The 27,973-nt window shown below is 41.7% G+C and overlaps 1 protein-coding gene across 4 annotated transcripts in view; it reads left to right on the top strand.

Moving 5' to 3' along the window:
• Window positions 1-27,973, top strand: part of fam13c (family with sequence similarity 13 member C) — a 125,818-nt gene that overhangs the window by 47,089 nt on the left and 50,756 nt on the right. For 3 of the 4 annotated variants that reach the window (XR_011345562.1, XM_069900695.1, XM_069900693.1), the window contains exons 5-6: window positions 16,722-16,791; window positions 26,625-26,766. Coding sequence is in view for 3 of the 4 variants with exons in the window: in XM_069900695.1 (XP_069756796.1) it covers window positions 16,722-16,791; window positions 26,625-26,766 (212 nt within the window). In the remaining variant the exon portion in view is untranslated. Of the gene's footprint in view, window positions 1-16,721; window positions 16,792-26,355; window positions 26,767-27,973 lie in introns of those variants that run through there. The other variant, XM_069900694.1, reaches the window with a different exon arrangement.

The following is a 27,973-nucleotide window of genomic DNA, read 5'->3' as shown; positions in this document are numbered from 1 at the left end:
CCTCTGGACGCCCCAGTTTACTTGTTCCCTCTCACACCCCAAAGACAGATTCAGATTTATTGTCAGAGTACATGCTTGACAACCTTGAGATTCTTTTTCCTGCAAGCGAGGCAGAGTTACCATTTATTGACAGTGCAAAAGAAAATCTGTACCTAATGTACGTATGGAAACAAAGAAATGTGAATAGACTCACTGTGCAAAATAGAGAGAAAAAAATTTAAATAAAATGCAAAGTAAGAGTCCTTAAATGAGTCCCTGATTGAGTTTATTGATGAGGAGACTGATGGAGGAGGGGGAGGTAGCAAGTTTCCGTATGTATCGACAGATAGGATGACCCCCAATTTTTCAGCCTCACTTTAAGGGCTTTATGGTGTATCCAGCATATAAGATGACCCCAATTTTTTTGGATGTCTGAGTTGGCCCATTGACTGGCGTACAAGTCGACCCCCAAAGATTGCGATGACTGGTATATATGTTTACGCCCCCCCCAAAACATCGTGTGGATTGATCTGCTGGGGGTGATTACTATCACAGAGGGTCCATCAACACCACACAACTCGCAACAAAGGTATGAAGCGAGTTTTAGTTTTAAACTGATAGAAATGACCAAGAAAAGCAATAACTGCACTGCTTCAAGAAAATTTTATGTATATGAGAAGTTGGTAAGAGATTGGAGGAAGAAAGAAGAGACTTAAAAACAAAAGACAATCTCCTTTGAGAAAAGGAATCACTCCTTGGCCAGAGTTGGAGAATCATGTTGCAGAATGGGTGCGTGAACAGAGGCCAGATTGCGACGTAATTACCCAAAATAAAACAAGAACATTTGCACTGAATCGCACCCAGTCATCAGTGATGATTTTGAAGCTACAGTCGGCAGGTGCAATAGTTTCATGAACAGGAAAAATCTGGTATTACACCAAAAAAACAAAATTGCATAGAAACTACCAAAAGACCTTGATCATAAAGTTGTAAGTTTTCACCAGTTTATTATACATCTTCTTTGGCTTGGCTTCGCGGACGAAGATTTATGGAGGGGGTAAATGTCCACGTCAGTTGCAGGCTTGTTTGTGGCTGACAAGTCCGATGCGGGACAGGCAGACACGGTTGCAGCGGTTGCAGGGGAAAATTGGTTGGTTGGGGTTGGGTAATTTGCATTGCCAAATATCAGAAACATGGATGAAACCCCCATGAATTTTGACATGATAGGCAATAGAACAGTGGAATGGAAAGGTGTTAAAACTGTGCAAATCAGAAGTATAGGCCACAAAAGGACCAGATTTACTGTGGTTTTATCGTGCCTGGCTGATGGGATAAAGTAAGACCCATGATGATCTTCAAACATAAGATAAAACAGAAAATGATATTTCCTGCAGGTAGTTTTGTACATTTTTTTGATAAAGGATGGATGGATGAAAATGGTGTAAAACTACAGATAGACAGTGTGTGGAACAGGCAGCCAAGTGGTTTACACAAAGAACGGAGTTTACTGGTCTGGGATATGTTTTGTAGTCACTTAACTGAGAACACTAAAAGTAGATTAGCACTACATAATACTGACATGGTGGTTTGACATCTCTATTCCTACCTCTCAATGTCTGCTTGAACAAAGACCATGTGTGCGAGGAATGGAATACATGGATGTCGAATGAAGAAATGTAGTTTACAAAAGGCAGGGCAATGTGTGCTGCATCACTTTTGGAAAAAAAAACTTTATTTAATATTTTCAAAACAGAAACTTTTACAAAGTCCATAATATAAAAATGAAAACTACAACTAGCCCATCCCCCTCCACCCACCCTCAGCAAACTCCACAAGGGAAGTATTAAGAAAATAAAAGAAACATGTACAACAATTTAAGATATTACTAAACTCATACATTTCAAATAAGCCGACCACATCTTAACAAAAAAGTCGTAATTATTGTGCAAGTTGTATGTTATTTTCTCCATATAAATACAGGACCTCAACTTATTATGCCAACGATTTACATTTATCTCAACCTTGTTTTTCCATGAAATCGCAACACATTTACGTGCCAATGCTAAACGAAGAAATGCTGTCTTAAACTTATCTAACCCCAAATTCATAAATGGGGCAGTGCAACCCAACAAGATTTTTTTTGGATCTAACAAAAATTGGATCTTAAACAATTTTTGAAGAAATTCCAAATTTTATGCCAAAATGATTGAACTTTATCACAAACCAAACTGAATGTAAAAATGTTCCTACACATAATCCACATCTAAAACACAACTCTGAATTACTAAATCCATATTTTTAAAATTTCTCAGGGGTTAGATACAACTGCTGCAAAAATTATAATTAACCATACTATATCTTACATTAGGCAATTTAGTCACACCATCAAAACACACAATCTCCCAATTGGCCTGATTAATATCACAAATTAAATCATTTTCCCATTTAATCCTAGATTTATTTAAATTTATTTTATCCATAGTGTCTTGCAACAGCGCATACATCTCAGAAATAAAACCCTTATTTAATGAATGAGAAATCATAAACTCAAATTTCGTTAACTTAGGAATTTTCATTTCTCAACAAAAATTATCTTTCACTAATCCTCTAATTTGATAATACACAAACAAAGAATTCACTGGAATTGGTAATATGGTAATATTTCACTTTTATCCCAATTCACTTTATATCCTGACAATTTACCATATTGTTCTAAACATTCTTGCAAATAAATTAAAGATCATTGCGGATTAGTTAAATATATCAAAACATCATCAGCAAATAGATTAACCTTATATTCATCGTCTGCTTTCCTTATACCTCTAATATTCTCATTCTGTCTAATAGCTTGAGCTAACTGTTCAATGACCAACGCAAATAGAGCTGGCGACAAGGGATAACCTTGATGAGTTGAACACAATAATTTTAAAAAGGAAGAGCTTTGACCATTTTTCACAACCCTAGCAACTGGATTATTATATAGTGCTTCTACCCAACCAATAAAAAAGGGTCCAAACATATTTCTCCAAGACTTTATATAAAAAATTCCATTTGACCCGATCAAAAGCTTTTTCAGCATCTAGAGCAACTACCATTGGTAGGTTGAGTTGCTGACGTGATGCGTTGATCAGCGAAATTACTCTAAGTATATTGTCAGAGGCATACCTATTTTTAATGAAACCAGCCTGATCAGCATGTATCAATTGTGGTACATACTTAGCAAGTCAATTTGCCAATAATTTTGCTATTCTTTTATAATCTGCATTTAATAAAGAAATTGGCCAATATGAAGCTACATTCAAATGGTTTCTATCTTTTTTTTGGTATAACCATTATTATTGCACTCAAACACGAATCTGGTAAAGCTTATTCTTGCATTACCTGCTGAAGAAAATCCATAAATAGAGAAGACAAATCATCACAAAACACTTTATAAAATTCAACAGTAAACCCATCATCTCCTGGAGACTTCCTGTTAGGTATTTGTTGAATAAAATCCTTTATTTCTAAATCCATAAAAGGAGAGTTGTTTCCTCACATCATTTTCCCCAAATATTGGCAAGTTTAAATCTGACAAGAAGATTCAATGGAACCATCATCTCGAACTCCCTCAGAAGTATATAATTTCTGATCAAATGATAAAAATTGGTCATTAATTACCTGAGGTTTAAAAGTAACTGAATTATCTTTCCTCACAGCATTAATAGTTCTCGATGCTTGTTCTGTTTTCAATTGCCATGCTAGAACTTTATGGATTCTATCCCCTAACTCATAATAGCGTTGCTTAGATCTTTGAATCAAATGTTCATATTGATATGTTTGTAATGTAATATATTGTAGCTTTAATTTAGTTAAAACTGCCTTATTTTCCTCTGTACAATTCCTCTGAAATCCTTTTTCCAAATCAGCTATCTGTTTTGCCCAGTCAGCTATCTGTTTTTCCAATAACTGACTCTCCGCCAAAAATGTCTTCTTTTCTTTTGATGCATAGCTAATAATTTGACCACGTAAAAATGCCTTCAGGGCGTAAAATTACTCTGAACTGTATTCCTATTCAAATTCAGAAAAGAAGCAACTTGATCCTTAATGAATTTTACAAATTCCGGTTTTTTTCAATACCATTGCATTAAACCTCCACCGAAAAGTTGATTGAGTAACTTCTGGCCCAACACAAGAAATAAATAACAATGAATGGTCAGAAACTATTCTACTCTTATATTCAGCTTGAGTAAAACGAGTTTGCAAATGTGTTGATGCCAAAAATAAATCAATCCTTGAAAATGAATCATGACGCGGAGAATAAAATGAAAAATCTTTCTCAGTAGGATTTAACCTTCTCCAAACCTCTATCAAATTTAAATCTTTCATCAAGGAAACCAATTGGACCGTTGCTTTTGATTTTTTCAAAGTTTTTGGAGATTTATCCAATAATGGGTCTAATAAACAATTGAAATCTCCCCCAATCAAAATATTTTCTTTAGCTTGACTCAGAGTTAAAAAAGCTTCAGGCATAAATTGTTCATCATCAACATTAGGCGCATACACATTCAACAAGGACAATGACTCGGCAAACAATTTACAATTAATCATTAAATTTCGACCAGCTATTTCCTCCAAAGATTCAAATTCAAACGGTATTTTCTTGTGAATCAAAATTGCCACTCCTTGTACTTTCAAGTTAAAAGAAAATGAAATTACATGACCAACCCAATCTCTCTTCAATTTTAAATGTTCTTTTTCAGTTAAATGAGTTTCCTGCAAAAAAGCAATGTCCACTTTCATCTTTTTAATATAGGCTAAGGCACGTTTACGCTTAATCGGGTTGTTTAAGCCCTGAACGTTAAATGTTGCAAAATTCAAACTAGACATTGTTATCACAATTAAACCCCCCCTCTCTTCCTTCAATCCACAAAAATAAACCCTCTCCTTAATAAAATGAAGCTCCCCTTGCCAAATAGCCCCTAAATTAATCAACCACTAAAACCCCCCTTAACAAAATAAAGATTACACAAAAATAAAAAAAAGGTTTAAAAAAAAATAAGTAGAAACTACAAAAGTAGTAACTCCCCGCTTAACTGGATGTGGAAAGAAATAAAATCCACCCCCCCCACAGGTGGCGGATGACTTCCAAAAGCTTCATCAATGTCCATTCCCCCCCACAACTGGACTTACAAAACTATAAGTCTAAATTAGTTCACAGCCCCAATGAATTCAATCCCAAGGCTTGTTCCGGATCATCAATATCAATCAAATTCTTTGACATGTTTGCCTTCCCGTTCCCATTTCCATTCTTCTTATCAGATATCTTCCTCTGAGGTGAAGAATGCCTTTCAGTAGCCTTGTCTGGGAAAGAATTAGCGAAAATTAAAGCATCACGATGACTCTCAAAAAACTGATTGGAAATTACCATAAAAAATCTTCAAAACTGCAGGGTATCTAAACTAAAATTTATAACCCTTCCTCCAAAGCACCTCTTTAGCAGAATTAAATTCTTTACACCTTTTAATAATTTCTTGACTTCAATCCGGATAAACAAAAACCTTATTTCCCTGTGCTGATATCTAAGTGCATTTTGGACTGCAGCTCGCAAGATGGTTTCCCTGTCTTGATACCGTAGACAAAGAATCAAACCAGCTCGTGGAGTTTGGCCTGGATATGGTTTACTTTTCAAAACTCTATGTGCCCTATCTAATCCCAAACCTTCTGGAAAAAATTCCAATCCCAATGCTTCAGGGATCCATTAAAAAAAAATTTATTGGATCCGAACCCTCAATTCCTTCCGGAATTCCCACAATTTTGACATTATTATGGTGGCTTTGGTTTTCCAAAGAGTCTATCTTCTTCAATAAGTCCTTCTTCTCAATTTCCCATCCAACAAAAGAATCTTCTGCTTTTTCTATTTTTTCTTTATTACATTCCATTTGTCCTCAACAGACTTGAAAGGCACCTTCCATTTTCTTAAAATTGTTTTGAACTGTATCCACCATATTCAAACATCTTTAACAACAGAAATATCTTTCTTAACAGAAGAGACTTCCTCACAAATATTATTCATTTTTTATGTCATGTTCATAAATCCATGATCAATCTGAGTGGACATTTGTGTTGCATATTACCCATTTGATGAGCTATAGATTCCAAAATTGTAAAAACAGCATTAAAAGTAGTTTCACTAGTCTCTCCTTGAGGCCTACCTTCTCTCACTTCAGTAGCAATCAATGATTCTTCTTCCATAGCTTCAGTTTGCAGAGAGGCTTTCCCTTGCTGTTCTTTTAATTCCACCAACGATTTGTCACTTTACTTCTGGTCTGCGTACCAACAGACCCAGTCCCAACATGATCAGCCTGTTGCTGACTGACTTCACTGACGGCCCAGACCCTATTGAGAAGATCGTGGACACAGGATGCACCGCGCAGGCCGGCAGCGCCTGGGCCCGTGGATGCGTGCCTTCCGACGCGCTGCCTCAGGTCTCTGCACCATTGGGACCTGCAGCGGTGTCGCACACTGGGCCTGACGCTGCAGACTCGTGTGCTCAACGTTGCGAGCGTGCTGATCAAGATGAGAGGAAAAAATTGGAACCCCGGCGCCATCTTGTGAGGGTGCCGGAGTAATACTTAGGTGAGCTGGAGTATGTTGCTGCTTGGGTAACTGTCCAATCGATTCCGTGGATTCCACTTGGTAAGTAGGCTTCATTTCTTCTGTACTCTTAAAAGGAAGTTTCTTCTGAATCTGTGCTTTCGATTTCTTTGTATTAGCAGCCATCGTAATCTTTTAACATTCAGACAACTTCAGAACAAATTTTTAAGACTTTTAAAAATTCTTTAATTCGGGTATTTGTTAGTCCAACTGGGGAAAGACAGAATTACACTTCTTCCTTCGCCATCAGGCCACGCCCCCATGTGCTGCATCACTTGATGAGCTGTGTAACTTGGCGCTCAAGGTATGGGGCAAAGTTGGAGAATGTGATAAAATCATTTAAAAAGTGCGGTATCCCTTGTACAATTGATGGCACAGAAGATGATTTATTGGGGACACTGACGACAAAGTTGAAACCGCCTCATCGGATACAGACTGGGACCCATATGATGACAGTTTAAACAGTGAAAGTATGGATGTACTTGCTGCCGTCTTTGGCTCAGACGATGAGAGTGAGAATGATTTTTAAGGCTTCTAATTGTGCTGTTGTTTTCAATAAAAATCTCAATGAAAGTCTGTTGCAATCAGGTTTTTTTTTGGTTTTTCAAGGGTTGACTTGCACGCCAGATTGGCACAAATTGGATTTTGTGCTGAATTTAAGGTTCCAAAAGTATATGTGGTGTATAAGTCGACCCTCATTTTTGAGAGTTTTTTTTGCATTTCAGGACTCGACTTATGCACCAAGATGTATGGTAATTGGTTATGATAAATTAATTCTTAGTTGTGGTTAGTAGGAAACAAAAGAAAGAAAGACAAGTTTAATGCACATTATCAAAAGAGTAAATTAAGGAAAATAAGGGAAAAGGAGAGCTGACATGATCCCAAAAGGCTGAATGTTCCCTGTGTTGTAAATGGAAATATGAGAACCTGGGAAATATAGGAAGTAGTCACTGACAATTTTTGTTATCAGTTATAGAGGGACATGGAGATTACATGAAGTTAAGGTACAGATACACTTTCATCAGCCATGTTGGCAAGGATGAGGGCATGTTTCCATTGACTGCTGTAGTTCCTTTGTTTCTGACTTGCCATCTTCAGATTGAGCAGGAAGTCATCTCACGCAGTTACTTGTATTCCTCTCCTCTCTCCTTCTCTCTCCTCTCGTTCATCCCACCCTGTTCTTCCTGCATGCGCTCATGATGGAATGCCAAATACTGGAGACTGCAGCAGCCTCTGAGCCCTCGCTCTGCTTCATTCCTTCTCTGTAGCATCTTCCACTTGCTGCAGGCATGTGAAAGAATAAGCCATGTCAAAAGTGGCTGGCTGTGCCGATTTTTGTTTTGCCCTGCAGGGTTTACACCAGCAGTCTTAAAATACGGGGAGACCATTTCTGACCTTTGGCTATCAGCTCACGGTCAATCTGCCAACATCTGTTATCTCCCTGTGTTCATGAGCCAAGCCTGCAGTTTGTTTCAGGGTCAGTACCAGGGCAATTGCACTACATCTCTCGCATCCATGCTCCAATTTAGGTCCATTGAATTTTGATTCCATACTAGAGACTTTAAGTGTTCTGTATCCATATGCCATTTTGGAATTGACCTTGGGGAAATAGAATTTGCTAAAAGGTGAGCATTGTGCCTCCTTCCTGATGAAAATTGCTTTGGAACACAACATCTGAATTTAAGTGGAATCACTGTGAACAATTACCAGCTTGCACCTTGTCCCTGCTGCAGACAAAATATGGTGTCATAAGCCCCTTTCACTCTTGCAAGTGATCCCAGGAATCAAACGCCAATCAGCCTTTAAAGCGGCAAGTGTGAAAGCAAAATCAGCTCAACGCCAGCGTCCGATGATGTTATCTCATGCCGTGGATTGACAACCTCAACGCTTAGTACAATCCCCAGCATCTGCAGACACTGGCGTTGCAATCGGGCAAGTGTGAAAGGGGTAATTGCATTATGGGATTGAAATGACTCAATTTTTTGTCTAAGTGCTGGAAGAAAAGGTGAATTTTTTGTAACCTCCTTGGTCAATCGCTTCATTTAGTTCAGTCAGAAAGCTTGCAGGGACTGATACAGTGCTGTCGGGAGCGAGCGGGGCAGTGGGATCGGTGTGGGGACTGATACAGTGCTGTCGGGAGAGAGCGGGACAGTGGGATCAGTGTGGGGACTGATGCAGCACTGTCGGGAGAGAGCGGGGCAGTGGAATCAGTGATAAAGTGCTGTGGGGAGAGAGTGGGATAGTGGAATCAGTCTAGGGACTGATACAACGCTGTTGGTGTTGCTGTTGGTATACCTCTATTTTTTTTCTTGACTTAAGATGGGTTTACCAGAATGTAACCCTGTCATAAGTTGAGGAGTGCCTGAAAATGTTTCTCATTGCAAAGTGACAAGAGACATTAAATTCTAATAACGAGCACAAATTCTTCAGTTCTTTCTAAGAACTATTGACTTTTCCCATTTGTGGTGTCAACAAATCGCAGAAAATGTTGAACGCAGTGACAAGTCATCACAACCGATTAAAATATTTTCCTCGGAAGCATCATTTGAGTGTTTTAGTGACCATAGAGTTGTACCGTAAGATACAGGCCCTTTGGCCCAACTCGTCCATGCAGGCCAAGTCAGTATTTTGGGATAGTATTTGGTACATATAACTTCTAAACCATTCCTATTAATAAATATGTCCAAATGCCTTTTGAGTATCACAATGGTATTGAGTTTTATAGTTTATTCTGGCATCTCAGTCTAGATACTGACTACCCCCTGAAGAAGTTGCCTCTGAGGTCCTTCTTGAATCTCTCTCCCTCATCTTAAACCTGTACTTTCTATACAGTGATGAGGATCCTGCAATTATTTTAGTTAGATGTTGACAAGATGTTAATATCCTTTCATAACAGCAAGGTTGCTTGAAGCCTTTTAAGTGCTGTTGGAGCTGCATTTAGTTAAGTGGAGGGCGCTCCATCACTCTCCTGGCTTGTAACTTGTGGAGAGTTGAAAGGCAACAGTAAGTCAGACAGTGCAGGAAACTAATCTTCTGACGTGGAACAGTTCCATTTCAGGCCAATACTGACACTCAGAATGGCTGGGGAACTGGTGAATGTCGAGGTCAATACTTCCAGACTCAGACAGTGCCCAGTTACTGTCCAAGTCTTTTTGCATACAGGAGCAGACAGCTTCATCCAGGGCTTGCCAATGTGGAAAAAAATGTTTCATTTCTGCTTCTAACTCATTTTAATGGAGGGAAAACCATGAATGATTAAAAGCTGTTTGGCTTTGTTTTTTCCCTGAAACTCTCACTGACCAGTTTTATCTCTGCACCCTGGTGCCATGGCAAGACAAAGTAGGTCCTTAGTCCATCCTGTCCATTACAGTTGTCAAATATCCATCTTATACTTGGGTTGGTAATCTTCTATCCCTGGCTATTCAAGTCCTCATCTGGATACTATTAAACGTCGTGAGATTCCATGTGTCCAACACTCACTTGTGTAGTGTGTTCCACTTTCCTCTGAATAACAGTATTCTTCATCGTATCCTCTCTATACCTTCCTCCGGACAGCTTGTTCCAGATGTAGATCACCCTCTGTTCAATATGTGTCCCCCAGATCCCTCTTAAATCTCTCCCTGATTCCCTTTCATTCTCTGATTGTTTGCCCTGGGAAAAAGACTTTATCTATGTCTCCTACCCTAAGCCGATGCCTTGTTTTAGATAACTCTGTTGTGGGACAAGGTTTTCTGCTCTCATTCACAATAGTTTGGGGTTCATCACCTATCACCTCAGCCTCTTCTATTTCAAGAGGGTAAAACCAGCCAATCCAGTCTCTCCCCATAACTGAAATCCTCCCTCCCTCCTGGCAAATCTCTCCAATGCAATCACATTCTTCCTCTGGTGTGGTGACCAGCATGGCACACAGACCTCCAGCTTGGCTAATGAACTCCTATCCCACATCTTCATGTTTAAGCACTGCTTCAAATCTGAAATCCAGTTCCTTCATACATGTTTAGACTAAAGCTGTGATGATGCTTGGAAATGTGCAATCTAAGCAGAACACAGCAGAGCAGTTCGAGCAGGTTATCAGTAGAATATGCTTTTAAGGATGACTTCTGCTGCTCGCTGATGTTTGTGGCCTATTGACAAGGAAATGGCCGATTGTCAAAATGAAAGTCCATGAAGGCTATATTGGAATAGATTAGTTAGAGAGCTCAAATACAAATTTGTTATCCAGTGGGCCAGTGGTTCTCAACCTTTTTCTTTCCCCTCACATACCACTTTAAGTATTCCTATGCCATAGGTGCTCTGTGATTAGTAGGGGATTGCTTAAGGTGGTATGTGGATGGAAAGAAAAAGTTGGAAAACTACTGTTTTAATTGTCCCTAATTGACTCGTTATGTGCACGGTTTCATAGCTCCAAAGGAAATGGGTCAAGACCATTTTTTTTAAGCAACATATTTCAGTAACAATTGGGTCTAGAGTAGTGGTTCTCAACCTTTCCTTCCCACTCACAGACCACCTTAAGCAATCCCTTGCTAATCATAGAGTACTGATAGCATAGGGAATACTTAAAGTGGTATGTGAGTGGAAAGGAAAAAGGTTGAGAATCACTGCAGTCAACTGAGATTTATTCACTTTGGATGGATCCTTTGGGCTCTGGTGATAAAGATCTCTCACTGAAGATGGTTGCAAACATTTCAGATGCGTGAGAAGCTGAAGGAACTTAGCTCGTCAGATGGCATCCTTTGGTAGAAATGGTCCGTCGTATCAGCTTGGGCCCACAGTTGGAAGGGATGATTAAAAAGTAGGGTGAAGGAAGCTGGGAAGGGGCTAGGTATAAAGAAGAGATGGAAACATTGGAACCAGATGAAGGTGGTGAGGAGGATTATGTAAAATTAGAAAAATAAATGTTTGTGCCACTGTGTTGAAGGCAGTCCAGGAGGATTATGATGTGTTTTTCCCTGAGTTCATGCTTGGCCTCACCCTGGTGATAGATGTTGCTGAGGACAGACATATTTCTGTGGGATCGGTGAAGGGAATTTGAAATGGTCAATTCCATACAAAGTCCAGGTGAGGCACAACTTCACACGTACATCAGCCAAACTAATCTACTGTATCTGATGTACTCGGTATGGTCTCCTCTACCTCAGTGATACCAAACCCCTTCCAACTCTTGGTGTCCTGTCTGTGGATCTAACCTTGAACTCGGCAGCCAACCATTTCAATTTCCCATAGCATTCTCACACAGGCAGATTGGTCATTGGTAGATTGATAAGGAAGAGGTTAAACTAGAGTTTGCGTGTGTCCTCTTTGTCCCTTTTCAGATAAAAATCTGCTGCCAATACCTTTCTGGACTACGTCAGCAGTGGTGGCACTGAGTCATTTCTGGGTGATGGACATTGAGTCATTCTCATTGTGTCTTAACCACTCTCAATGCTTCTTCCAGGCAGCCTTCCAGATGGCAAAAGGTCTGAAGGGAGGATGCTAGTTGATCATCAAGACTCCTTGCCCATGTTTGGGAATCAGTGACTTGTTGACAAATTATTATGGCCAATGGCGCTGATCTCGAAAAGAAGCCAGCACAAAAATATTTAGCTTTAAAAGAAATTAGAACCTCTTGCATTCAGAAGCTTGCAAGGTTGTCGGACGGTAACAGTTGAAATAGAACCTGTGCTTTATTGAGCTGTAAAGGAAAGACAGACTTCCATAGATTCGGCGGTATCAGGATGTCCAATAGTAACTTACAGCAGAAAGCTCAAGTTTATTGTCACATGTACAATGAATCAGTGATAAAGGTCGTTCTGCAGGCAGGCCAGTCGATATCTCATTCATAAGACACAGTGCAGAGTTACAGAGAGATCAGTTGTTATGGTGTAAAGACAACATAAATTTACTATAGTGGTTCATTCAGAAATCTGATGATGGCAGGAAAGAAGCTGTCCTTGAATCTGATGGTATGTGATATCATACGTGAGAATAATCTTCCTGGCAGGTGTGGCGGAAAATGCAGCTGGCAATGTGCACGTGATACTCTCCCACTGACTTCAACAAGACTAGACAATCTTTTTTTGCACACGTTGATTTGTTTACTTCTAAATACAAAGCAAGTCCAGACTTGGTTGAGAATTGTTCGACTATTGTTCAGTGGAATAAAACACATAGACATCAATCTGGTCTAATCATTCAAAGCAGTGATTTTCAAACTGCCTCCCAAACTCACTTTCCACCTTAAGTCTTCCCTATGCCAATCGTGCTCTGTGATTAGTAAGGGATTGCTTAAGGTGGTATGTGAGTGGAAAGAAAAAGTTTGAAAACCACTGTTTTAATCGTACCTAATTGACTCGTTATGTGCACGGTTTCATAACTCCAAAGGAAAGGGGCCAATGACAATTTTTCTCATGCAAAATATTTCAGTAACAGCTGGGTCTCGAGCAGTGGTTCTCAACCTTCCCACTCACAGACCACCTTAAGCAATCCCTTACTAATCACAGAGCACTTATGGCATAGGGATTACTTAAGGTGGTATGTGAGTTTAGGCTGTCAGTTTGAAAACCACTGGTTTAAAGCCATCTGATTTGCAAATTAGAACTCTGAGGGAATATAAATAAACTAGAAGAAATGATTACAGCTGCTTGCAAACTGAAATAATTACAAGAAAAAAACTTAAATACAGTGACTCAACCTGGATCTGTAAAGAAACAAACGTAACGTTTTAATTCAATGACCTTTCATCAATGAACTATTTTCTACTAAATTATTGAGGTTTTCTAACCAATTTCAGAGTGGGAGTGGGGGAGGATTTTTATATTAAAAAGGCAGGGTTGTGCTGAAGTGGAGGGCATGAAAGCAAGGCACAAGTTTAAGCTGTGGCAGAAAAAAAATGTTGCGATGACTTGGAAGTCTGACTTCCCTCTGCAGATAGCACGATGGAAGACAGACGTGAATAATTGTATACCTATGGAGGAAAAAAAATCCCATACAATCTAAAAGATAAATATGACATCGATAAAAATATGGCAACCATATCTGGACTACATAGGGGCCCAAATATTAAAATGTGCTCTTATTATAAGTGACCTCCCCAAAGAAGATTTTCTTTTTTAAACCCAATTGTAAGCCCTAATGGATTTACACTGGGAAGTGAGAGGGAAGGAAGGAGTTGTTTTGTTTTGTAAGAAAAAAGGAAGTTATATAAATATGTATTTATGTTTCCATATTTTGAAAATGGAAAGCTTTCATATGTATATTTATAGAAAAAAAATTTAAAAAAAAAGAATCAAGATGATTCCTCAAGAACGTGGGAATCTTATTGGAGGAGTTTCATTGCTAGCACCGTAATGTGGTTGGGTAGATGGATACTGAGGCTCACAGGATTGGTATCCCCATTGCAAACATTTTCCCCAGTTGCCCTAATTCTGGTGTCGCTATCCATCATTACCAGAATCTGCTGCTTATGTAAAAATTATAGCTGAGAGCTTTCACCCTGATACCCTAACCAGAGATTTTGTTTTGGTCAGAGAGCAAATCTCAGAGAAAGCAAATGGCACATCCCATTTTCCAGTCTCCTGACTTTTTACTTCACTTTTTACTCTTGGAATCTTGTCCTTAGTGGTGTTTTTTTCAGGGAAGGGAAGTGACTGTTACCATTCAGTCATGAAGTGTTTTGGAATTCAGTTTGCTGTGTTCACATGGGTGTTAGCAAGATGCATACGTTGAATCAGGTCTGGTCTCTTCCTCCATTTGGAGGCATCCTTTTCTGACAGTTTGGAATCTTTGAACTTGTAAAACTTAGCTGCAGTTTGATTCTCATCAGGAGCTCAAATTGGAAACAAAAGAAATCACAAGTAAAGAGGGAAACATATGCTCTGCATGAAGAAATTCAAAAATTGGTGAAACAAATATTCATCACAACAGATGGGTAGGTGATCATTTTGAATGGTTAAGCAGCAGCAAGGAACTGGTGGAAAATGTGTTGGTGTTCCTCACCATTTGTTCCATCCTGAACCCCTGATGCCTGTTTAATAATTTGATGAGATTTGCCATTTGTGGATTTGCATCATCCTGCATGTTTTGTCCATCGTCAAAGGTGATTCAGTCAGAACATTAGCTGTTGGATCATGAGCTCCTCTCATATATATATCCACTTTGGACTCCAGTAATGCCACAGATGCTCCTTTCACTGTTGAAACTGAAGTTGTATCAGGGTCGACACCAGAACAAATATTAGAGGGGGGCATTGGCATGTTAGCGGGGGGCACAGTGCAATGCTCTTAAACTCACTTAGCGGGGTGGGGGGGAGGGTGGCGGATGCTGGTCCTACCTGCTGTCGCACATTAACACCCTCCGACGTAGCAGACGAAAGCACTGCTTTTATTGCGTCAAGCATCACAAGCTAGACACTAGTGATGCAGCGGGGGTGGATCGAGAGTTGCTGGCGTGCATCAAACTAGACGCTAGTGACGGTTGACCCATGATAGTGATGTGGGTGGGTGCTGCTCTGATGGTGAGGCATAGCCGTGACCATATGGGGGGAGCACAGCGCCACGTTTGGAGGAAACAATGCCCATGGATGCCCCCCTCCTTGGCGCCGACCCTGGGCTGAATCTTCTTTGCAATTGGCTAAGTCTATGTTTGTGTATCAAAATTCCATCAGCATTATTCAAGGAAGAGCTAGTTCTTGTTTGTCATTTGTTGGAACTTGCTGAGCATGCATTTCACTGCATTACAACAATGTTTACACTTTAAAGGCAAAGCATTCTGATGAAAGGTTGTTGATCTGAAGTATTGTTTCTTTTTCCACACGTTGCCTGACCGACTGAGGGGTTCCCTCTTCTGTAGATTTCCAGCATCTGTGTTTTTTTTCCTTTTTAATCAATATTTAGAAGTACATAATCGAGTGTGAAAGGTATTCTAGCGCGGTAAGGTAATGATAAGTAATTTGGTGAAAAGCTTCTGGCAAACCTCTAACTGACTTTGCAGATATGTATTACTAAAAGTGATGCTTGGGGTGTGGGCTTCAGTGGAAACCTGGTGTGCATTGCCCATCCCGAGTTGCCATGGAGAAATTGACGATTAGTTGTGAACTGCTCTACTGCTGTGTAGGACTTTAACCCAGTGCGGTCAAAGAGTTGTGGTTTTATGTGCAGGTTATGATGTTAGATGACTTGATAACATACAGTACGCCTGTGCCTTTGATCTTCTCGGTGGATATCACAATGAGTTTTGAAATTGTTGTGAAAGGATTCGCTGGCGGGAATAGCTTTGAGTTTGGAAGAGCATCTGCCCACTGGGGCCTAGAGAACTGTAGCTGGAGTCCGAGAGATGAGAGGGAAGCTTGCAGGAACCCCTGGACCCCTGAAGCATGAAGGCCAAGAACTTTGTATGCACAGTTCAGTGAGGAGAAGAGTGTGGGAAGGCTCTGAATTTGTCAAGGAAACTGCTGGAGATCAATTTTGGGTGGACGCTTGCCCTCCGTATCTGTTAAAATCATCGTGACCTGGATTGTTATGCCTTGAGGTCCGCGCAGGCAGCAGCAGGTAGCTGCTATTATCAAGAAAATGACCTCTGTGATTTTCCCAGGTATTAGCACTGGTTGTTGATAATCACATGTTCCGAGAATCAGTGCAGAAACTCTGATGTATGTGCAAGCCAGCCAAGTCATCCTTGGCATCCTACAGCTGGTACTGCAGAAATAAAAACATAGTGTTAGAATTAAAGAAAATTAAACAAAGAGAAAATGTATAATCAGGGATGGCCAACCTTTTAATTTTTAATTTAGATGTACAGCATGGTAACAGGCTATTTTGGCCCACAGATCCGTACCGGAGCTGTAGATTAATTGGGCGGTGCAGACTCGTGGGCTGAAACAGCCTGTTACTATGCAGTATGTCTAAATTAATAATTAAAAGGTTGGCCACCCTGCATGGCATCATCTTGTACTAATGGTGGTCCAGTCAAGAGTCTGATAACATCAGGAAAGGAACTGTCCTTGATATGGGAGGTGCTCAATGATAATAGATGCAAGATTTTTTTTAATCAATATGTTTGTACAGCATTGCAGTGATGGTATTCCCTCATAACTACTGTATACTGTAAATTTAACCTTGTCTCTATTTCAGAGAGAAGAACAAGAAGTTACCAGCAGAATTGAAGCAAGAAGCTTCAGCCATGGTGCGGGATTCCAATGAGGTGAGTTCACTGATATTAAAATCATTAGGTTGTTTTCCTAATTATTAAGAAGCCATTTTAGAATACCAAGTCCAGTCTGTTTCTCAGATCACTGGTGTTCCCTGAAGGCACTCATGAGACTGTAGATTCTGGAACCTGAAGCAATAAACATATCTGGTGGAGGTACCCAGCAGGTCAGGCAGCATCAGTAGGAGAAAAAGAATGGTCTGGATGCAAGGTGATATTCCAGAATGCCAACCATTCTTCTTCTCCCACCAGTGCTACTCAATCCATTGAGTTTGTACTTTTCTCCCATCAGAGGGGAGAGTCATTTTTAATTTTTTTTTAAACTTAGACATGGTTACAGGCCATTTCAGCCCACGAGTCCGTGTCGCCCAATTTACACCCCGTTAACCTCTAACTCTGGTACATTGTTTTGAACAGTGGGAGCCCCCGGAGAATGCACACAGACATGGGGAGAACGTACAAACTGCTTACAGATAGTGTGGGATTTTGTATTGGCAAAAGGCCCAGATAAATAAAAACCTTTTCTCACTAAGAAACAATAAAGAGAAGTATTTTAATTGTTTTCATGCACATTTTGAGGACGTTTGTTAAATAAAATGAACCAACTTTTTAACAAGGTCCTTTCAAATCCAAGGAAAAAATGAAGTGGATGATTGTTTTGCTACTTGCAGGAACAAGTGTGTGGAACAGTGATCAGTGATACTACCTCACAGCTTTACTCCTGACCCCTTTGACATTCTCCCTGTGATTGCATGGGTCTCCCTTGAGTTCCTTCCATGTGTGATGGTAAGAATAACTTAGGCAGGCCTGAGAAGTAATGAGTCTGAATGCAGCTTACTTACAAAGAGTCTTTATTAATGTGTGGAGAAGTCGCCATTGAGTTGCGCATGCACATGCGCCTCACTGTCTGGTATGGAGCTTCCAATGCACAGGACAAGTAAAAAAAACTCCAGAGAGTTGTTAACTCGGCCAGCGACGTTTCAGGCACCAGTCTTCCCTCCATCGAGGTCATCTAAAAGAGGCGGTGTCTTAAGAAAGCTTCTTCCCCTCTGCCATCAGATTTCTGAATGGACAAGGAACCACAGACACCAGCTCACTTTCTCCTATTTTTCTTGCACTATTTATTTGCTTTTAAAATGTAATTGTTAGCAAATTTTGCACTATAATGCTGCCACAAAACAAATTTCGTGACATGTTCATGACAATAAATTCTGATTCTTAAATAATGTAGGAAAACGACTGAAGCATAAAAAATGATTATTGACCGGGTCGAGGATGTATATATTTATCCAAAAATGAATAGCTCCACACAATAGCCTACATGGTTGAAGGAAGGGAGCGATTGTGTGCAAAGAATGAAGTATACACGTGGTTCATTGGTAGCAGGGGACTGTAAGTGAAAACCATCTCTGTGTGGGATGCTGACCAATGGGAGTGACAGATTGTTCAGTGGCTTGGCTACCGTGGTCCACCATAACTGTGTAAAACTTGCGTCTTCTCTCCCAAAATTTACCTTCATTCATTTGAAAGACGTGAGCTAATTAACCACAAACTTGGATTGGAAACTCGGTGCCTCACAGGAAAAATAAAACAGTTCTCCGGACATCTGAAGGCTGTGGCTCAGCCAGAGAATAAAGAGTCCAAAAGATCATTTGGTGGGTTTAAGGAGTACAGAAGATACAGAAAGATATCAATAAGTGTAGCGCGTCAAATGACTCAAAGACTTGTTGACTCAAACCAAGCAAAAGACTGGAGCATATTACATCGAGGTTGACCAGTCCAGACTGACCTGGGTCTGGTGAGGAGCAGCCCTTTATGACCTGCCAGTAGCCAATCACTACTACTATATGTAAATATATACATTGGTGATAGTATCCTGTACTATCACAATAAGATTGAAAGAGTGCAGTGAAAATTAATAATGATTTTTCCGGGTCTTGAGGAGCTAAATTACAGGGAAAGGTTGAGTATTTTAGGACTTTCTTCCTGGAGTGTGTGGGAGAATGAGAGGAGATTTGACAGAGGTATAAAAATTTTGAGGGGTATAGATAGGGTAAATGCACGTACGCTTTTTCCACTGAGGCTGGGTGAGTCGATGATTGGAGGACATGGATTTGGGGCGATAGGTGAAATGTTTAAAGGAAACACTTGGGGAGGGGGGACTTTTTCCTTCAAAGGGTGTTGAGGTTGTGGAATGAACTGCAAGTGGAAGTGGTGGATGTGGATTTGATTTGAATATTTTTAGAGAAATTTGGATAGATGCATGGACAGCAAGGGAATGGAGAGCTTGGTGATTGAACTAGGTGGAAAAATATTTTGACATGGACTCGATGGGCCAAGAGAGACCGGTTTCTCTGTTGTAGTGTTCTATAGTTCTAACTCACTGGTGGCATACATTACTTTCACACAGTGAAGCTCTTCAGCCCATTGGGCCCATGATGACTTCCAGAAAAGCAATCCCATCAGACCCAAGGGACTGCCTGACCTAGAAAGATTGCCAAGGGATTCTCATGGAATGGCTGAATTCTGGAACTTCTCATCCATAAAATGTGAATGCATCAAAGAGGAAGCTGTTTCAGACCCTTGAGGGAGAAAGTAATGGAATATTCTGAATTAGGTATGGAGAACTGAGAGGAGACATAAGCACTGATGGACATGAATAGAGGTGTTGTTCAGATATTCAGAATCAGTTCAGAATTTATTGTCCTGAAAAAGTCAGGAAATTCAGTGTTTTTTTGCATCAGGCAAACCACTTTTACAACAATAATTATTTTCAAAATAGTCCATGAAAAGTCAGGCAGTGTCCGATTCATTGATCATTCAGGAATCTGATGGTGGCGGGGAAGAAGCTGTCCTTGTGCTTCTGAGTGCTCATCTTTAGGTTCCTGTACCTTTTTCCTGGTGGTAGCAGAGTGAAGAGGGCATGACCTGGGTGGTGGGGGTCTTTGAAGAGAGGAGCCTTCTTTGTGATTGCATCGACATAGAGGCTTCAGGGCAGATCCTTGGAGATGTTGACTCTCTCCCCTACTGAGCCCTCAATGAGGACTGGGTCGTGTTCCACTGACTTGGCTTTGCTAACATTGAGTGCAAGGTTGTTGGTGTGACACCATTCAACGAGCTGATCTATCTCCCTCCTGTACGCTTCCTCATTGCCGTTTGTGATTCTGTCAACAACTGTGGTGTTATTGGCAAATTTGTAGATAGCATTAGAATTGTGCCTGGCCACACAGTCTTGGGAGTCTAATGAGTAAACCAGTGGGCTAAGCACACATCGTTGAGGTGCGCCTGTGTTGATAATCAATGAGGAGGAGACGACATTTCCAATTTGTACTGACTGCGGTCTTATGAAGTTCCTATTGAATTGCTATTTCCTTCTCGATTAATCCTTGGGGCTAACAACAGTTGTTTTCTGTTTCTACCATTTTCACATCTGAGGGGGGGAAAAAACCCAAAGTTGATCCTTCCTTTACTTTTTTTTTAAAACAACGTCAATTGTAATTTAGTGAACAATCTTGTGAGTTACTGAATGGTAGTGAAACAAATCATTCGGAACAGAAGCAGGCCATGTGGACCAGACAGTTTGAACTGTGTTGTTCTCTCTGTTTGGTGGGTGGGGGGGGGGGAACGACTCAGGTTTGCAGCTAAATCAAAATTGATGTTTCAAAGTAATCGGGTCTGCGGAGCTGAAGGAGAAATTGGACCTGTGCCTTGGCAATCCAAAGGTACCAAATGATTCATGACCATGCAAACGCAGAGATTAGTCCTTTGGTCCCTCAGTTCAACCCTACCCTTGAACTGGGTCATGACAAATTCCCTTTGATATCCTGGCAAAGCAATGACCTTATAAAGTTACAAGGGTGGAGAATCATAGGCTTTCTCCAAGAGTAGAGGTGACTAAGACTGAAGGAACACAGGTTAAGGAGAAACAAATTAAACTAGATCTGAAGGGCGACTTCTGCCCCCCTCTGAGAATAGTGGGATAAACTTCCAGAAGAGAATGGAGAGGCAGATGCCAACAAAGTGTTTTAAAATGCATTTTGGCACATGCAGGAATGGGCCTGGAAAAAAGGCATGGACAGACATCTCAGTCAGCATGGATGAGCTGGGCTGAAGGGACAGTTTTCATGCCGTATGATGTTATAATCATCCAGTTTTAAACTAAAACTAAAGATGCTGGAAATACTCAACAGGTCAGGCAGCATCTAAAGCCACAAATATGAGACATCCAAGCACAGTTTTCACAGTATTGTAGGAATAATTCTGGAAATTAGGGGAAAGTGAATTCATTTCAGCCAATGTTCAGGAGCTGACCCGAATATTAATCAGGATATTGTAGAAACAGTTCATACAGAAGGACATTTATGAATGTCACGGGTCAAATTTCAGTTGATGTTGTAGTGGAATAGGTTTCCAAAATGTACACTTCACTTCCTGTCTGGAACCACAGAACATTACAGCACAGAAAACAGACTCTTCAGCCATTCTCATCTACGCCAAACTCTTATTCTTCCTAGTGCCACTGACCCGCACCCAGTCCATAGCCCTCCATACTTCTCCCATCCATTTACATGTCCAAACTTTTCTTAAATGTAAAAATTGAGCCTGCATTCACCACTTCAGCTGCACTTTGATTCCACATTCCCACCACTCTCTGTGAAGAGGTTCCCCCTAATGCTCCCAATAATCTTTTCCCCTTTCACTTCTTAACCCATGTCCTGTAGTTTGTATCTCACCTAACATCAGCAGAAAAAGCCTATTTGCATTTACTCTTTCTATGCCCTGCATAATTTTCAATACCACTATCAAATCCCCCCTCATTCTTCTATGCCCCAGGGAATAAAGTCCTAACCTGTTTAACCTTTCCCTCTAACCCGGTTCCTGAAGTCCTGGCAACATCCTAGTAAATCTTCTCTGCCCTTTTTAAATCTTATTGATAACTTTTCTGAGGATAGGTGATCAAAACTGCACACAATGCTCCAAATTTGGACTCACCAACATCTTGAACAACTTCACCATAACATCCCGACTCCTATACTCTGATTTATGAAGGCCAATATGCCAAAAATTCTCTTTATTCCCATATCCACCTGTGATGGTGCTTTCAGGGAATTATGAATCTATATTCCCAGATCCCTCTGATCTCCTGCACTCCTCAGTGCCCTGCCATTTACCGTGCACGTCCTTTCTTGGATTGTCCTTCCAAAATGCAACACCTCACACTTGTCTGCATTAAATTCCATCTGCCATACTTCAGCCCGTTTTTCCAACTGGTCCAGATCTGACTTCAAGCTTTGAAAGCCTTTTTCACTGTCCACAATGCTTCCAATCTTTGCATCATCTACAAATATGTTATTTTTTGGTTTGTCGGCATGTGATTCTCAGCCTGTGTTACAGCTATAATAATTTTAACTGAATTAGATCGCACATAAGAGCTGTACATAATGCACAACAGGAAAATTTAATTGCAGTAAGTGAATGGAGTTTGGCATTCAAATTTATGCACATAATTTTATGGAGGATTGCCAAATTGTTTGGGTAGTGACATGTAAATTAGCATGTGACGAATTGACTGAAAGCATTTTTATTTCTTTAAATTAGTATTTGGGTAAGGGCTGTTCAACTGTGTTTAAAAATGTTTAAAAAATTGTAAAATTGATCTGGATGCTGCAGTTACAATGAGTGTTTTGAGTGTCGTTTTGCAGTCACCTCCTTTCAAGAAAGACAAAAATGGCAGATGGTGAAATCTTGAGACAATGACCTGCTGGGGGAACTCCACAAGTCAGGCAACATCTATGGGTAGGAACAGACAGTCACCCCCTTGGGTCAGGACCCTTTTTACGGGAGTGGCCAAATCTTTTTGGTTGTGGGCCACATCCAGATAAGTAAGAGGCATGGGTCAAACAATATTAAGCCCGTACACTGCAGGAAAATCAGTGTTTTTAGACCAGAAAACCTCTGACACCAAAAATTTATTTTATATTAAAATAACTATTTGACACTACTGAACAGTTTAACTGCTAACATTGCAGGTTTATTGATGTGCTCACGTATTAGGGTAGGCATTTCTGTATCTGCTGCTCTTTAATTTAATTTAAATGTACACAATAAAACTCTTTAAAAACTCTCATTCAAAAGCAGTGGAAAATAAAAAGCTGGGTGCAAAATAAGAACAGGAGAAAAGACTAAGAAAGCGACAAAGCTGTCTCCAACATTCCTCCACAACTCTCAGTGAATCCAGTTCATGGCCCAAGTATCCACCTTGATGATTATGTTGCAATGTGTAGATGGGCTATTTAAGTTAACAGATTCCTTGAAAATCAAACAAACACACTTCCCCTTGACTTCTGTGAAAAAGTGTTCATTTTCCCACTGTGATGAAATTTTTGGCACTCCCTTGCTATTTTCCATCTTTTCATTTCTGCCATGTTTAAATAACTGTGGTAAACATTTTTTAAACTGAGGTACATGCTTTTGTTAACTGAGGTAAACGTTTACAATGAGTAGCATTTCAATGGTCGGTCTAATAGTTGTTCAAAATGGCAGCAACATTTTGTATTGAAACTAAGAAGAGGAGGAATGTACATACAATTTATTGTTCGAGACACAATCTTCTAATGGGCCATATTCCATTTTATTTTTAAAATTCACCCTGGGCCACTTAAAGATAGGGAATGGGGTGCTGTTGGCCTGGGAGCCATAGTTTGGCCACCCCTGCTTTAAGGAGACTAAAGTAAGAAGAGGTGATAGATGAAGGGAGAACAGGCCAATAGGTGATAGGGTGTCAGACAAAAGGTGGGAGAAGTTAGGTAGAAGGAAAGATCATTGGGCAGGGAGAAGGGAAAGTTAGAGAGGTAAAAGAAAACCAGGAGTCGGTTAAAAGGAGATGGATACAGTGGAACCAAATTGAGCTGGGGGGGTTAACTAAAATTAGAAAAACGGATGTTCATGCTGTTGGGCTTAATTCTGGCCAGGGAAGAATGCGATGTACTGCTCCTCCGGTTTAAGTTTGGCCCAAGCTGGCAATGAATGAGACTGAGGACAGACAGGCTAGTTTGGAAATGATGCTAAGAATTGAAAGGATTGACTATTGGAAGTTCATGGTACGACCCACAAACAGACCATGATTGTCCAGTGAAATGCCCACCAAATCTGCTTAGATCTTGTGGCGGATTAACCATTAGGCTGAGTAGGCTTAAGCCTAGAGGCCCAGAAGGGAGGGGGTACCAGCAGGAGCAGGAACCTCAGCTCCTGGCGGAGTGGGGACCTCGGACTCTACAATTCTTTCAACCCCAAAAGTTCAATTGACCCACTCCCCGGCATTTCTTGAGGCCTTGGATAGTCCCATCGACCCCCACCCCCCCAACCATGGGTTGATATTGACCACTTTGGAGACCCCTAATATGTTATCTAATGTGACATCACTTTATTCTATTCAATGAAGGGTGGAGGGGATGGGTGGAGGGGATGGGGGGGGGGGGGAGGGGAAGGTCAGGGGAGGCCTGACTAAAGCTCAGCCTCGGGGCCCTGGTGATGGTTAATCCTCCACTGTTTAGATCTCACCTGTAGAGGAGGCCACACTGAATGAAGTAGATTGGGTTGTGCTTGTGAAGATCTCCCTCACCTGAAAGGTCTATTTGTGGCCCTGTCTGGAAGTGAAGTGGGGGGGTGGGGGGAAGATGCAGGGACAAGATCTGCACTTACTGCGATGACAGCAGGAAGTGCCTAAGGTGGTGGGTGAGTGGGGAAAAGGGAAGAGCAGACCAGGGAGACTGTGAAAAGCAGATGGGGGTGGGGAGCGGGAGACAGGCTGGTGACGGGATTGGGCTGAACCTCCTTTAAAGGTTTATTTTCCACAAGGCATTCTATTGCTTGCAATTAGTGAGGGGGGTGTCAGAATGTATTGATTCTTTGTGCATTAAATATTTGATGATTTGCTTAAAATCGAATTTGATGTGTAACCAATCTTGCCCTTTGATTGTACAGGAGGGACTGCCTCATTCAAATTCATTAACACATGGAAAAATGTGGCCCCTTTGTTTTACCAGTGGCAACTGAGTGGAGGATACTCAAATGAAACAGTAAATGCACAAGAGAAATCACTTATTATATGCAATTTCCATCTTCTAATAGTTCAATTTAATAGGTTTTTAATCATTTACTCTAATGCTTGAGATCAGTGATTGCCTTAAGATCTTCCATTTCTTTTTTTGATATTTTTTTCATAACCTCTAACGGGAATCTTAATCAGTTCTTGTGATTATGCAATTCTTTTTATTTCTACTGGCAGGTTTTTTTTAATGTATTGCCACGCAACTTAGGAATGGTTTGGGGTTTCGATTAGTTAATTATAATGCTTTTTTTCTTTTCCTTTTTTTTCAATTTACCTCTGAATACTGTTGCCTGAGATTTTGTGCTTGTGGGCTCTGTTACAGTCTGTATTAATTTTAAGCATCATTCCTTTCTGTAGGTTATATAAAATTCAATTAAAATATTGATAAAGAAAATAATAGATCTTCCCCATGAAAAGTGTGAAACATCACTTTTCTTCTTGCACCTACTGCAACTGGTGAATCTATCTATCCTTTGATATTTATGATTTATTTCTCGATCTTGGCATAAAGTGGTCATTTATACTATTGTGTTGATTGTATCTTTCCAGCTAGACTTTAATGCAGTGATTCTCAACCTTTCTCTTTCCACTCACCTACCACTTTAAGTATCCCCTATGCCATCGGTGCTCCGTGATGAGCAAGGGATCGCTTCAGGTGGTGCGCGGGTGGAAAGAAAACCACGGTTTCAATCGTCCCCAGTGGACTCGTTATGTGCACGGTTTCTGAACTCCAAAGGAAACGGGCCAATAACAATTCTTCTCCAGCAGACTATTTCAGTAGCAATTGGGTCTGGGACAGTGATTCTCAGCCTTCCCTTCCCATGCCACCTGAAGCAATCCCTTCCTCATCACAGAGCATTTATGGCACAGGGATTACCTCGTGGTCTGTGAGTGGAGAGAAAAAGGTGGAGAACCACGGCATCTGTGCATTGATTCATTCCTTGCAACGTGACGATTTTTGCCCAGGAGCGAATGGTTTAAATTCCTCTCTCTCTCATGATTGGTCCATTTGCAATTTGTCATTTTTTGTTAAGCTGATGAGTTGACAAACAGGGCTGGCAGGGAGCGAGGTGCTGGGGGGGGGGTTGCCCCACTGAAGACGTTGACATGCGTGCCAGTCTGCAGGTTCTTTCACCCCCTCCCCTCTCACGCAGAGAAAACATCGCACGACGCCGGCAACAGCTTCATCCCTTTCGTCCTGTTCGGTTGTCGCAGTTGCAAAAATAAAAGGGCAAAGGGAGGATGGGTTGAAACTGAATAGGTTTGGAATGTGCAGGCGGGACAAGTGGAAAGAGGGATCCCTCCTCCTGCCCCGGGACGCTGCGGTCGACCTGCTTTTAGACATGGAGGGGGTGCATTGACAGCCGGCCGGTTGAAGCGATTGCCCGGAGACTGGGCACTCAGGACGGTGTCGTCTCGCTGCTTGGCCAGATGGGCTGACAACAAACCGAGGGGAGGGGAGGGAGGTTCCCGCGGGACCCGGCTCACGATGAAAGCCACCATCGCAAGCTGGGCTTGAACGGCGGGACCCAGGAGCATTAGTCATCCTGCTTCGATGGCTTTAAGCGCGATTCAGCGCCGCCGGCTGCCACACCAAGGTCCAGGGCTCTCGCCGCAGAGCCTCCTCGTCGCAGGGACGGGGAGGCAGCTGGGAGGAGGGGGAGAGCCGCTGAGCGGGCAGGCGTTGCACGGCATGATGTTCTGCTTCTGTCTGCAGAGCTCCTGGATGAAGCTGCAGGCGCTCGACGTTGACCTGTGCCCCTCGTTTCTCTCGAGCCCGGAGGAGAGAGCGGCCGCCGCCGAGGAGCAAGCCCCGCAACCCGCTGGGAATGGGCCGGCCGAAGAAGGGGGCAGCGGAGGTAAGACCGGGGGGGGGGGGGGCTGTTGCAAACCAGAAAACCCCGCTGGCGCTGATCCCTTTTGACCTCCCATTCATTCTGCCTCCGTTGTTTTGCCCATTTTTGGCCGAACCCAGCTCCATCATCGCCCCTCTTCGTGATTTCAAATGAATGCATCAACAGAGAGGTGGCGACGGTAAGTCCCCCTTTCACGCACATCTGCCCCTCAGCAGCTCTGCGCAGCCCAGTCAAGGGGACGGGCGACGAAATGCCTCTTAATGTCCTGCCAGAGTGGTTTAGCAATGAACGTGGCTCCAATTGGGTGAAGGCAACCCCGCCTGGTGCAGGTTGCAATGGATGAAAGTCGACGGGCTGGTCGCTGCTGAACCGAAGTGGCTGCGTCGGCTCAGCTCGGTCTCTGAGGCCGCTCCTTGGCTGCTGAGAGGGTTGAACGGGACGGCCGGCGATGCAGCCCACCTGAAATTTATGGTGAGCTGCGTGCCCCCAGCCAAAGGGGCTTCAAGCCATCCTTAATTTTCCATTGGGGGGGGGGGGGGACAAAGGCTGCAAAATGATAGACATTTTAGCCCCATTTCCACTGGCATCCCAGTTAATTGGCGGGGTCGTGTCCCGGGAGAGGAAGCCCTTTTGCGCTGGTTCCACGGGGCTCCACTGAGCACACTCATCCCCCAGTCAATTCCCAGTTCACCCCTGGGACAGTGGGAAGATGGCTGAGGAGAACGTCCTTTGGTTACCTGGGAATCTTGTGCCTCACTGGAGCTCAGCTTAGGTCCCTGTGTCAGGGCTCTGGTATCAGGCGCAGGTGAAGTGCTGCTGGTGGCCGTTTGGACCTCACTGCTGGTGTGTTGGTCTCAAGAAGATGCAGATGTTGGTGGGACGTTGTCAAGAAATTTGGATGACTTTGTGGTGAGATCATTCAAATGCTTTAAGGTGCTTTCTGATGATAGTTCGTGTCTCAAAACTGTACCAAAAGAGGGTTTTATTTCAAAACACTGTGGAAAGTTGGTTTAATGTGATTTTTTTTAAAAAAATGCCAGTATTTCCTATGTCTTTCAGAATTATTAATTGGTGTACAGGAAAAGATTGGGGCTGTTTGAATGAAAACCAGACAAGGAATACACAGAAAAGAGGCTTACATTTCTGTTAATCAATAGGGACCTGAATGAATGAATTTTATTGTCATATACAATATACAATGAGTGGTGGA

This window comes from Narcine bancroftii, chromosome 10, assembly GCF_036971445.1.
Source record: "Narcine bancroftii isolate sNarBan1 chromosome 10, sNarBan1.hap1, whole genome shotgun sequence".
NCBI classification, from domain to species: Eukaryota; Metazoa; Chordata; class Chondrichthyes; order Torpediniformes; family Narcinidae; genus Narcine; species Narcine bancroftii.
The sequence above is the reverse complement of the archived record's forward strand: the minus strand, read 5'-3'. Positions and strand labels throughout refer to the sequence as shown.